The sequence below is a fragment of the Alosa alosa genome, chromosome 20 (assembly GCF_017589495.1).
Source record: "Alosa alosa isolate M-15738 ecotype Scorff River chromosome 20, AALO_Geno_1.1, whole genome shotgun sequence".
NCBI classification, from domain to species: Eukaryota; Metazoa; Chordata; class Actinopteri; order Clupeiformes; family Clupeidae; genus Alosa; species Alosa alosa.
In genome coordinates this window covers 30,096,422-30,110,383 of record NC_063208.1, presented here as the reverse complement: position 1 = coordinate 30,110,383, position 13,962 = coordinate 30,096,422, and the positions used below count along the sequence as shown (strand labels likewise).

The 13,962-nt window shown below is 39.2% G+C and overlaps 1 protein-coding gene across 2 annotated transcripts in view; it reads left to right on the top strand.

Moving 5' to 3' along the window:
- Positions 1–13,962, top strand: part of nup98 (nucleoporin 98 and 96 precursor) — a 101,783-nt gene that overhangs the window by 12,747 nt on the left and 75,074 nt on the right. The window contains exons 2-3 of one of the 2 annotated variants that reach the window (XM_048229240.1): positions 3,265–3,375; positions 10,730–10,825. In XM_048229240.1, the coding sequence (XP_048085197.1) occupies positions 3,297–3,375; positions 10,730–10,825 (175 nt within the window). In that variant the 5' untranslated portion in view covers positions 3,265–3,296. The remainder of the gene's footprint in view (positions 1–3,264; positions 3,376–10,729; positions 10,826–13,962) is intronic. The other variant, XM_048229241.1, reaches the window with a different exon arrangement.

Sequence of the window (13,962 nt, the reverse complement as noted above, 5' to 3'; positions counted from 1 at the left end):
TAGCCTGTTAGCTTAGGCCCCATCCCAAACACAAAACAAATTAGCCAGTTAGCTTACGCCCCATGCTGCCAAAACCTGTTTTACGTTAAGTTAAAGGTTAAACAGTTAGCTTACCTTAGCTTGCTGGAAGGGTAACTTCTCCTTACCGCAACCAAGACAAATGAGCCAGTTAGCTTACCTTAAGGGAAGGGTAACTTCTCCTTACCCACAACCATTCGGGTTGCCCGTTCTGCTGCTAAAGACATGTTACTAACCACCTGCCTTAGACTTCGACCACAAATGCCCAATTCAGACAGCAAGCCAATAGCAGATCTGGCCACAAACCCACGTGCACCGATTTCAATAGGCCTTAATCGTGCACTCCAACCTCGCTTAGTTGCCTCCTCTGCTATCTCACAAGGCTTAATGTCACCAACCTCGCACCAGCTGCGAGATCACAACACATGATTTGTACGATGCATTCACAACAGTATTCACATGTCAACTTTTGGCTGCGGGAGGGGCGGGATAGATGACTGCCATGTTTGCGTTATTATATGAGTGTTGTGTCTCCTCATTAGAAAGTCTCTGGTATAGGTCTGTAGGAGTTCTGTGACATGGAGGGCAAAGGTTATGAATGGCTTTGAATGTCATCAATAGGATTTTAAAGTTGATCTGCTGAGATACAGGGAGCCAGTGTAGCTCTATCAGGAGGTGTAACATGTTGGGAGGACTTTGATAACCGTAAATTAGCTTATTATGCCCACATGCTGTGCATTCGACGACAATTTCAAAAATAGCTTCACAATCACAAGCTGTTATACACAACGCTCAGTCTTCTTTCACATCGAAAGTCTAGGTGTATTTTGGTTTTCAGCAAAGTAAGGACTTTGAGATGCACCATGCCATGACAAAGTTTTTGCACTACCCTCCTATTAGGTTTAGACATTTTATTAAATAACATTTCAATAATTTGGAACATTAGAGAATTGGAATATTTGAAAACCTGTATAAACTGGACTGATTTGAACAGTGAACATATAAATTGTATATAATAATATACAATATAATATGATATTAAAATGATATTGATATTCAACTTGTATAAAATGAGAAAATACTGAATTTCTGATATTCATGACTGCATACATTATGCAGATTATATGCTACTATTATTACAGCTTCAGCTGTCAGTTAGCCTATCATAGTCTACTGGGTGGGCTGTTCAATTTCCCCATGTGTGTTTAAGTGTCAACAGTAGCGGCTCCTCGGCCGAAAATCTTGTAGGGCAGATATAGTCTAATGATGGGGTAGAACTGAATTCAAGTTTTATATTGTGCACGCACAGTGTGAGATGCCACTGGAACACTGAGTCCAAACGTGTTTTAATTTATTTATTATAAGGGAATTAAATGGCATGTTATTTCCTTGATATCCACGTCGAAGATAAAAAAATAATTAAAAAAGAAAGATTTACGCTTAAAGGAACCGTATGTAAGATTGTGGCCAAAACCTGGTACTGCAATCACTTTCAAAATACTGTAGAGCGGTGTATCCTCTCCCCATCTCCCCAGACTGGCAGAGCTGGCAACCCGGATGCCGAAACACTACTGACTTCGTGATTAGTAGATAGGTGGAGGGTGGCGCATCAGGCCAAACATAACACGACAACATCAACATCAGTTGAGGGCTGCAACTTCACTTTTTGAATGACAATATCCTGGCCGGACTACTGTTGTCAGTGATCTAAGTATTTGAAATGAACATGATTTCTTAATGTCTAGTGACATATCAGGGCCATTTTATGATTAATTGAAATACATTTCTTACATACGGTTCCTTTAAATGATTTTGTATTGGTGCTGCATGAACGCGAACTTGTCATTCTCTGAACTTGAAACTTCACCTCATGCAAAGAACAAAGTTAACCTAAGAAGATGATATGACAAAACAAATCCAAGAGGAAATGTGGCGTCTGAAATTATTTGAGTTAAAACTTTCCTCTCTGTGACTGAACACTTGAAGGTCGGGGAAACAGAGATGTTTTAATGACTGCAGAGCCGACATCACAGCGCTAAAGTTTCAATGCATCTGCGCTAATGCATAGCCGTGTCCAGCTCAGACTGGGAAGCTGTATGAATCCATTCTTATGGCTAGGCTAAACAATATTAAGTTAGAAGTGCTGTGTAGTTGTTTGCTGTACAGGGTCGATACTACTACAACTCATAACTCACTTACGCATGGTCAGAGGCTGCCAAAACTGGCCAGAATAGCAAACATAACCATAGCCAAAACTCACCATCACAATTCATAACTTGCTAATTCTCAGAGACTGCAATTAATCATGCCACAGCGGGCCAATATAGCAAACATAGCATACCTTATCTTCTAACTGTCTGGGTTACTAACCACCAACAACTTTGTGTGAAGTAATATGTTACATTATGCCCGTACGTTAATAATAAAATGGGCAGAAATATTTCTGCCTCCGTAGTGGGGATGTAACAGTTACCAGTGTAATTGTAAACCAAGATAACAATTATTGTTTTGATTTTAATTATCATAATTACTGCGGTGCGAAAAACGTGTGTGGAATTGTTTCCAGCATCATCCGAGACCCCCAAAGTAGGTGCACAGGCGCAGCATGCAACGTAGGTTTGTCTGAAATTATGTGCCACTGCTACGCATAGCCTATTTCAGAATAATTGCGAACACATAAACCTAGCTAGATTTGTGGATCTGCGGTGCATTTTGCAGGCCTACTCTCACAGGAATGGTTCTCCGTTGAATCTACCAAATGTATAGGGTAGGATAAGTAGCATAACACTTTTGAGTGGTTTAACTTTTTTACCGCTTGTATGATATGAATGCACAACTGCCTACTGCATCTTTTGAAGTTTGTTGTGATAAACACTCATGGCATCTACTAGGCTGCAGCTAACGACAAATTGTGATGGCCATTCATATATTGATATATTGAAATTGTCGGAAGTTTACATAGGCTTGTTTAAACTACCATATATTGTACCGCTTAGCGGTACATCTAGTTTCCTTATTTTTTTTAATGCCTTTTGAATAAGATGGGAGACGGGAATCACAATATGTTAAGAACTGCAATATCATATGGGAATAGTCAATTCCCATTCCTACTTTTCTTTGTTTCAACACAAATATTTCACTTACCTACCAGTGCCATCCCTGTAGACAGCAGTGAATAGCTGTCAAAAAGGATGCTGTGTGTGGGTGTGTGTGTATGTATACATAATCATTTTCCCCTCCCAAAAGGTGTAGGCCTATGCAGCTGGCTTTACTCGAAGATGTTTAACAAGTCATTTGGTGCTCCCTTTGGAGGTGGAACTGGGGGATTTGGTACAACATCCACTTTTGGCCAACAAAGTAAGTTGTATTTAAATATTTTTAAGTCACTTTCACTTGACTAAAATTTGAATACACTTCAAATTACTTAATGCTGTGCTTTGTCCTTCATCAGTTGGTATTGGGTCATTCCATGTGAAATCAACCAGTTCCTCCCACTCGACCCCCTCACATTTTCTTTGTTTACTGATATGGTGCACCTCTACATCTCAAAGGAACGTCTGCACATAAAAGTAAAATTCCCCAGAAATACTCAAAATGTAGGAAATATGTTGCACAGTGCACCGACTACAAAAGTACCGCAATACCCCGAAATAGAAAATGTCACAATACCTAATTTTATTTGTATTGATACTTTTAAGAATGACAGTGTTGTTTTGCAGAGAGATGCGTGTGCACATGGCATGCTTTTAGTGCCTCCCCTAGTCTACATTTCTTCTCACACACACACGCAGCTTTCAAGCTGTAGCTGTCATGCCATAAACAGCGAGACATGGCTGTTAGTTGAAGCGATGCTATAGCCACACAGCAGCAAGTAATAATAGGCTAATGTTAAGTTGATTTGCTCACTTGCATCTCTCAAGTTTGTGTTGCTAACCTACCTAGGCTATGGGATTTAGTTAATTTAGGCCTAGTGTTGGGTTTAATGACAGAAATAGGTTACGCAACGACCCACTGGCAAACTTTTACATCTGCTTGCACACCTAATCTGGCAAACTTACATAGTGTGTCTATACCCAATAAAAAACTATTTGGTGTTGCTTTAAAGAAAACTTATCACAAGCTAGTAGGCTAGCTAGCACATCTTACTTTACTGTGCTACATTCGCATCAATTTTGCTGTCAACTCAGTCAACCATACTACAAATAAAGTGTGCCGGGTTTATTACTTTGGCCAGCAAAACAACGATGTACTTACTTGCTATGTATTGTTTCATTACATTTCCGTTTGCACTTGTACGCTGCTTTTCTTTGTCTTGTTTTTCCTACTGTTTAGTTTCATCTTTTTCTACGCAACTACTTGAACTCCTCTATTTCTTATCCTTGACTGCCACCTACTGGATAGAAAAGGCAACATAGTAATTATGTCAATACAAATCTATAACCTGTTTGAATAGCCAAAAATCATGGGGGTATAGCCAACAACACATTACCTTGGTTTTGGGGTACTGCACATATCATCAACAGTGAGTGGAAACTATGCTGATGCCTGCGCCAAAGCGAAAATTATAATAAAAGAGAAAGACACGTTTAACTTTAAAGTCTATAACGTTGGTTTGGCTCTTCATTGATTCATTCATCTTCCCTGAGTTTTTAAAATATGTTCATAGTAGGGCTGTCAAACGATTACATTTTTTAATCACGATTAATTGCTGAATTCCTATAGTTAATCACATATTTTATCACATGATAAAAATTCGATTATTTTGCATTTCTGAATTTTCCAGGAGTCTATATTAACAATATAAAGCAATTATTGTGTATCTTGATTGGAATTCAATTGAAAGCAAAGCAACTTACTTTATTAACTTAACTTAAGAAGTAGGTCTATTTGATTATTTCAAATCAAATTTCAAAAGATGTGCAGCAGACCTGAGGCAACACAATATATTCTTCAGAAATATGGCTGATATAAACTGAATTAAATGCTACCACAGAAGTACATGCACAAAATGTAGGCCTACACACATTATAAAGGGCATAACAAACAGAAAATACTATATTCATACTATATTCATTATCTTTGAGTTCAGTTGAAAATAAGGAACTTATCAACATGAATGTTCTTAGAATATTTGCTAGGAAGTGTCTGGCAGTTTGAGGACAAGAAACAGTGCATCAAAGCCAAAGAGTCAAAATAGTAGCAGCCAAAGAGGATCGTTGATAACAGAACAAGTGACAGTGAAAAAATCTTTGGCGGCACACGATTAACGCGTCAGCCTGTGCTACTACTTGGCCGGCTCGTAAGCCCAAACAATTGTGTGCAGCATGCCTTTACGTAGCCTACTAACGGTGCATCATCATAGATACATTTAAAGATGCATTTAATCTGCATCACGCCCCATAATGTTAACACAAGTTAACATTATATCATTGATTCCAATGGGAAAGACGGCTAGTAATCACACGTTGACGTTACATCTAGTTATTAATTCACAGGACATTCAATCATTTTACTAACAGCAGTTATGAAGAATTATGTAACCTACTTATGTCAACTATTACCAACCTAATTTGTTTCCAATACCCCAATGCTGAGGACAAATTTAGCACTTAGCTACACTTACCATAATATCCCATGTAAAACGGTTAGCTTGCTAGCTAGCTTACTGTGGAACTTCAGTATAACAGCCTATTTCCTACAACTAGGTGAGATAATTGGCTATGTTCATATTACAAGTGATAGAATGAATGTGTAATTTATGTTTAGTTGATGTTATGACATGTAAAGTTAAGCTTGCCGAACTTAGTCATCCACGGGCAGTTTGACTGTGCCTACATTCGTGACACTCCTGTTAGTAAACTGTAAAGAGGAACATAATGGTCACATTAATCCCATTTGAATGGAACTTGCAGTGGAAATTCCAAACTTCTGCAGCTTTCTGAAGAGCTTTATTATTGGCTAATGATGGGCTACTTTTAAAATAGTTATGAAAAGCATTATATAGTTTTGGTGGGTAAAAATATGTCTGGCAAAATATGTCTGGCAATAAAAACTTAATTGACGAGATCTCTCCTAATGTTTTGCTTCCTGCAGTTGAACCCTGAGTAACAGGACGTTATATTTTCTATTAAGGCATTCCTTTACTTTTCACGCTGAAAAAAAAACTGTTTTTACAGTTGCAAGGACCTCATTGACAGATGAAGCTGCACGTATTGCCTATTTATCATATATAACCCTAGCCTCCTATGTAGGCTATTTTAGGCGGTTCTCCCCATTGGTTGAGTTGATCAGGCGTAAGTTCAGAGGTATGTTGTTTATGACTAGACCCTGTCAATATGGATAATGTGAGGACTGTTTTGGTCCCAGACGTTAACTGGTACACACGATATGAAAGTTGGCGCAAGCATTGGTTTCATTGATCTGCAGAATCATCACAACACTAGCGTTCTAACACAGAAACACCTGTCCCATAGAAATGGAAATCAGAACACCAGAGAATAATGTTCAAATGACGTTTTTACATAATTTTACATAAATAATAATTTTAAATGAAAAGAGAATAATGTTGAAATGAAACATATACTGGTTACATGGTAAAAGGAAGAGACACATTAAGCTAACCTGAATTATCTAAGCACTAAGAACACAACATTAGAAAAAGAGGTAAAGGAAAAGAAAGGATGAAAAAATGTAGGTTCCTTGGCCTCACTGTCTTCTGCCGGACCCAGTGGTTTGGGATGGCTGCCCTGGCACAAGTACACAAGGACTGCTCTGTGGGCGGCCCAACGAGGATGAGATGAGGCGAAAAAGAGTAAAGAAAAGTATGAGAAGAGTTAGGAACATAATGGAGGGCATCAGACATTACTGGCCACCAGTAGGCCTACTCCGTGTGAGCGTTTTTTCCCCTGGCAGTGAAGTTGTAACAGTGTCCCGACAGCGGTCAAGTCTCCATCTCTCCCATGTCGATGCTTTCGTTTTTTCTTATCGTGAACCAAAAACATGGCAGAGTGGAAGTGAGTAGGACTAAGACAGCGATGAGTATGCTAATGCAGGTTTGATATAGGTCAATGTTTACTAATGGCCACTAGTGTTGCACGGTGTATCGATACTAAAAAGGTATCACAATGTTTTTTCACGCAAAAAAACGATACGATTTCGACGCGTTTTAGAATCGATACTTCGATATTAAAATAATAACGTTCTGTGTCTGTCTGAACTGCTGCTCTCTGCTCCTTGCACGCATATAGGCAAGTGGGCGTGTCAAGCAGGCAGCTCTGAGTGAGTGAGTGCACAGCAACGTCAACATAGTTCTTTGCCCGACAGTCGTCGGCGTTGTGGATAAAACAAAAGGTGATGTGAAATCTGGACTGGAACTATTTCGGATACATCGTGAATAGTGAAGGCAAGCCATCAGGTACACAGAGGCCCGTTTGTAAAATATGTTTCAAAGTCATTTAAAAGCAGTAGACTACGCATGGAACTTTGCTAAACACCTCGCAGACATATCCCAACATTTTTAAAGAGTTCAAAGAACGACAGGTTAACGAATATGCTATGGACCCTTTCAACAAGGTAAACAAAAACAATGCTTGAACGTTCTATTTGGGCCCCAATCTACTTCCTCTGCATTAAGATAACATATGGAATGTTAAAAAGGAAGTCTTGTGCGGCCAACTATGATGCTGATAATGGAACTCTCTTGAAAGGGTCCATAGAAAACACAACTACATGGTTAGTGCCAAGTTCTTCTCTTCTGTTTTAGTCTAGCCTAAGTGAAATGAGTATGGTTCTCTGGGATAAAGCGAACCTTCCTTAATCAATGAATTTTGATGAGACATAGGCTAATGAGCTGTAATCATTTTGACGAGACCTAACGAGCTGTAATCATAGGGTGCTAACGTGATGAAAGTGCAATGTTCACGCCAGAATAACATTACCAACACTAATCAATCTATTTCATGTTCGGTCAGTACTACTGGTAATATTTGTCATGGCATGTAGACTGCAATTTGTTCAATAATTATTGCCCAGATGTAGGATAGGTTACCCGAAATGCGCTAATTAAAGCCCACAGCATATATGCCTATATAAGCATATATATATATATATATATATATATATATATATTACCACCAAAGCGTGTTGAGTCCTAATAATAATAGCGGCTTATTGTTACGTGGTAGCAAATCATGTTATCAAAGAAATAGACGTAATGTAGGAATGCACACAGATATATAGCAACAGGTAATGGTGTAGGCCTATCTGACAAAGACCTGAGTGGTTGGAACGTCGTACTTGTACACGGCGCAAAGACTATCCTCACATTTTTCCCTTTGCAACTGTCAAAGAAATCCCATGAACACGGGAAGGCCTAGGGTAGCCTATACGGTCTAAAGATTAGGCCCTTCTGCATAGCATTCAGTGATTTGCATGCAGTAATTTCAACACTGACCTTGATCTAGCCTAGTTTGGCTATTTAAAGCTACTTTATTGCCAAAACACAACAAAATGTAAATGAACTATAACAAACAATAAAGGATTTAATCACACAAAGTAGGCCTACTATTTTACTGAATATAAAAAATAATAATTATGTAGTAAGTTTAGACGTTTAGAACCCAGAATTGACCTGCACACTACAAAAGTGCACCGAATTCAACACAAATGACTCTATACACTTGGAGGAGGTATGAGTCCTTTCTTTTCCAGATATCTTAGGATTTCGCCTTAGTATCGTTTCAGTATCGAGCATCATGATTTTTGTATCGTGACGACACTAATGGCCACACTGTTTAATTGTTGTAAGTTGCCACTGTGGTTTATGGTAATTCCAGTTTAATTCTTTAGCTAAACACACAATGAAAAATTTGTGCTGAACTCGCGTTCGTGAAGTTGGCAATGGTTATGTTTACTTCCGTGGTCAATGCAACCTGGCTGCCAGATATATTTTTATATTAACCCATGTGGATAGTATAACCTATGTATTTTCGTATTATGTTATTTAATCATTTTGAGCCCTGAACTTAATAAACAAATAAATGAACGACCGTTATGAACTAGTCGAGGAAGTAGTTATCACCAACCACAAGAATGGTGTGCTAAGCCACCACGCAATGCATTGTTTATTTCTCTGCCTTGTGTTGGCCACATACATTATTACATTAGCAGAACAAAGTAAAGGGAAAATGTCTCAAATCCACTTGCGACTGCAAGCTTCTAACTTAATTAACCGTGACACTTGTAGCAGAACTTATACCGTGATCGTGTGACTGCTATGTTAGTATTATTCGATTATTCGACTATCAGTGCACACCCCTGCACCTATCCATCTGATCTCGCAGTGTCAGTATAGTCAGGCGGAATGTACCGACTAGCAGCATCAGTGCAACAGAAAACAGCCATTCAAGAGCCCGATGGCTATTCTGCTGCTGCTTCTTTCATTCTGGTTCAATATGCTCACACTTTTTTTTCAGACACAATGTACCTCCTCCGTTGTGTTGGGTGGAAAATCACAGTTAGCACAGAAAGCACTTGCACATTGTGAGTTAAGACAACAGAAAATTGTCTGAGAAAATGTCTCGGGTGGATGGCGCAAATGTAATTTGTACGCGTGGCCGTACATGGCATTCATCAATCTGAACGTGATCAGTGAATCTCAAGTCTCAACTCGTGTAGGCAAGTTTTTGGGTCAGCATAGCATACAGTAGTAAATCGCCGGAGGATTGGAAAGTTGGAGAGTTATGTTGATGGATGGTCTCGATAGACCAAAGACTTGTCCTGCACATTTGTAGACTATATTAATGTAGCCCGTTATTTTGACAGATTTGATGCCTTAAGATGCCCATCGTGTGAACAGAATTACTTTTGTTGCTAAAATTTTGTGGATTTTAAAAAGCAGAACATAATTAGGCTTTTTTGTGCAGAAAATAATCTGCTTTCTTCCAACCTGTCTTAAGTGTTCCATGGACACATTTGTGTTTTTTATTTTCAGGTACAAATGGCATGTGTCATGGTTTTGTAGTGAATACATTTAGTGGTATCACATGACTGTTTTGCATTCTGTGTGCATTCTGTGTGCACATGTGTCAAAATTAACTAGTTCAGCTGGACTTGCAACGTCACCATGGCTATCTCCAGGTCAGAAAATATTCTTTTGGACGTATTATCTATTATGCACCTCCCATATCCTCTAAATTATAATATGTGGGGGTGATATTTGAATTACACTTGCCATCACATTTACCAAAACCCATTCATTCTTACACTGGAATTTGAGTGATTCATGTGTTTCATCTATGAAACACATGAATCACCCCTGTCCTGAGATTATTCTTGCGCTCAGATCTGCATTTGTTTGATAAATGAGGGCCAATATCAGTGAATAAAAAAAATTAAGGGGGCCGAGAAGGAAGGTTTTCCAAAATTGGTTCATTTCACATGGATTGACCCTATTGCATTTGCACATTCTGTTTGAGATGAGACGCCTCTGCTGGTGTATCTATGCTCTATGTGCTAGCTGTTGAAGAAGGGGGCCCCCCATTTGTGTCGAGAGTGCATATGGGCAGTTCATTTAGGCCAATCATTTTTATGTATTAGTATGAGTGTCATGCCACTGGTTTATTCACTTCTGTGGATATAATATTGGTAATTGTTTTACCAGGACACATAGACAAAACCTTTGCTGAAATGGTGTTGTTGAATGGTTTTACAGCCACAAGTTTTGGAGCAACAGGTGGTTTTGGATCGTCAGCCTTTGGCACCACAAACACTACAGGTGGTCTCTTTGGAGCTGCACAGAATAAACCAGGTTATATTTTTTCTCTTGGCTATCAGGAAATTGCTTGACATAAACCTGTTACAATTTTTGGACAGAAGGGAAGGATTAAACAAAGCATGTTGTCTTTGCTGGAGAAGCAAGTAAGCTAGAAAGGAGGTGGAGGCTGCATGATGTATGGGTGAGGTCATTGATATTTTGGACTTTCTAGCTACATTAGATGACCACAAAAAGGAAAACAAAAATCTTGGCCTTCACTATTGTGGCCAGACTTTTGTTACTACCACCTCTAAAGAATATCATGTATCAAACACTTTGAACTGATTGGTTCTTACAAACACCTTGATTGAGAATTTGCCAGTTGTAAAGAAATCCTATTAAAGCAACACAGTATTATTAAAAAAAAAAAAATGAAATTGTGATACCTTGTTCTCTGCAATATATATTGTGATTTTTTATATTGTGATATATTGTGAAGAATACAATATTTTCACCAGATAACTTGAATAGGTCCATTTTAAAATAAGTAGTGACTGGGGGGATTTTGTAGGGGAGTGCATCTGCATAGGTTACGACGATAAAGGCTGGGGGGGGTGGACCCTTTAAACTGTGTTTTTATTATGGGGACATTTTTAGTAGTGACAAAGTCCTGGACTTTCCCTACATTAGGTGCAGTTCCTAAGTATTTTATGGTGTACCTAAGCCAAATGAACGTAAAAAGGCATTTCGGTGAATTCAGATTGAAAACAGTTGAGTTCCTTGCTTGGATGAAAGCGCAAACAGAGGTGTCTATCTCAAATGGAAAGCTAAACTGACAACAGGAATAACATGCTAATACAGTGTTATTGATTGGATGAGCATTTGTGTAGTTGGTGTGTAACAGATGTCTAACAGAAAAGTGGTCAAACTAGTAGGGCTGTAACGATATGCGATTCGAAACCGAAATCGCGACACTCATATCCACGATACTGTGTCGCGGTGTGAAAAGGCAGAACCGTGACACACCCTTTCTAGTGTTTCATGCAGTGCTTTGCAGCTTACGCGGCCGCATAAGCAACACGCATATCCCGCTTTACCTACCGGTAGCCTACGTTGTCCAAAAATAAATAAATCATTTTTATACCTCTCGTTGCTTTCATTGTAGACTATGTGTTCAACTTTACCAAACAGTATACAAGTAAACCTCTCGTTGCCCGCTCTCTCTCGCTCTCTCCCCTCCCTCCCTCTCCTGCTCAATGAACACGCGCAACTCGGCCAACGCAATCCAAATAAAACATTCACAATCGTGAAAGTAAGGACGCATAGAAGACGGCTAGCTAAATTACTATTAAATCATTAGCATGCTGCACAGTTGTTTAAAACTCTTGCATTCAAGTTGACTGATCATCTCAATACCAACGTTTCCCAAAAGGGCCTGTCCCAAGGAGAACAAATATTACCTTGAAACTTAAACACACATGGGGAAACTGAACAGTCCAATCAGTAGACTATGTGATAAGCTAGCTAACTATGCTACTTTGTTTACAATATTTCCAGGCTTCAACCAGACAGCTGAATTAAAGAGGTAGAGTTGTAATAAAAATAGTAGGCCTAGGCTATGAGCTAATCTGCATATAGTGAGCTGTCATAAATATCAGACATTCAGTAAAATCTTTTTATATCTGGATATATAATACAGATATTATACTGTATTATCATGTTCTAAGGTAGGCTATTTAAAATGTTATTTAATAAAATGTCTTCCACATGTTGCATTGCATGCACATCTGCTGGACTGGACGGTTGAAAGAATATGTCTTAACGATTTTTTCCCCTTTGACCTCTCAAATAACAATGCAGCTGTGTTAGTCACCCTGGTGCTGGGTAGTGTACTCCACGTCAGGTGGGGGAGAGGAGGGGGCACAGTCCTAAACTATCAACCCTGCTAGCTGGTTTACAGAAATGACCCAACATGAGTAAAAACAACCCAACAAAATGACCCAACAGCCTCAACCCAACGTTTGGGTTGGAAAAAACAACCCAGCATTTTTTTAGAGTGTATCAGTATTTATATAATGTTTATTTGATTTTAATATTGCGGTCACGTTCCAGAGCGCTTATGACTGCCACTACACATGGTTTGTGGAGGGAGACACGCACGGTCTGTTCAGTGTGACAAAAGTGTTTGCATGCCTCTGATTGGCTGAATCTGATTTCTGGTTACGAGTGAGGAAATGTTACTTTTAAAAACACATCGAGCAATCAATCACACACATTACAGCAAGCAAACCACTCATGATTTTGACCTATGGTGTAGGACAATAAAGTAGCCTAAAGACGAGACTTGTGACTTCAGCCAAAGGCATGAGCCAGCACAAGCACCAGTTGTGCTAGTGGCACAACAGTCAACCAGGCTTATAGCCTACTTACAGTAAAACTTAGGCTTCTGATAGTCAGTAAGGAATAATTAGGGTTTGGCACCGAAAAACGGTTCTAATATGGCACAGGCGGTTCTAATATGGCACTGCCGCTTAGGGCTGGGCTATACATCGGTATTACGACTACGACCGATATGTTTTTGAAATCGATATGTAGTTGAAACAATATCGTCATACCGATATAATATCTTAAATAATGGGCCATTTTATCAAAGTCCCCTTGCTTCTGTGTTCATAGCATTCAGACAGCCGTAGCTCTGCTCAACTGCGCCCCTTGCGTATGGACGTTCTCCCTCGCAGCACTACAAACTTTCAAACATGACGGACACCGAGTCAGATTTTGTTTACCGTGATCGGAGGTTGGTGCTGGGCTGGCCATACTGTATTGTCAACGCATCAACGGTTAGACTGAGAATTCTCGTCGTGAAATCAAAATTCCACTGGAGCTTTACATCACTGTTTACAGCTCTTCTTCGAGTTAGTGTAAAATTTAAATTTTTGGTACATAGCTAATTTAAATGCACATATGGGGTTGGGTGCTTGCGTTTCTTCAGCGATATAGCAGATCTAAAGTCCTCACGGAGACAACCTACACACTGATTTTATTAAAAGGATATGAAAGCGGGGACTCGCGAGCAGTTACGGACATAATTTTTTAAACTCCATTCATCCGCGCGTAGGGCTTTTTTTCTTACTAACTGGAACATGCAAAATGCTAATGAACGCGTACAAAATGATTGTATTGTCTACCAC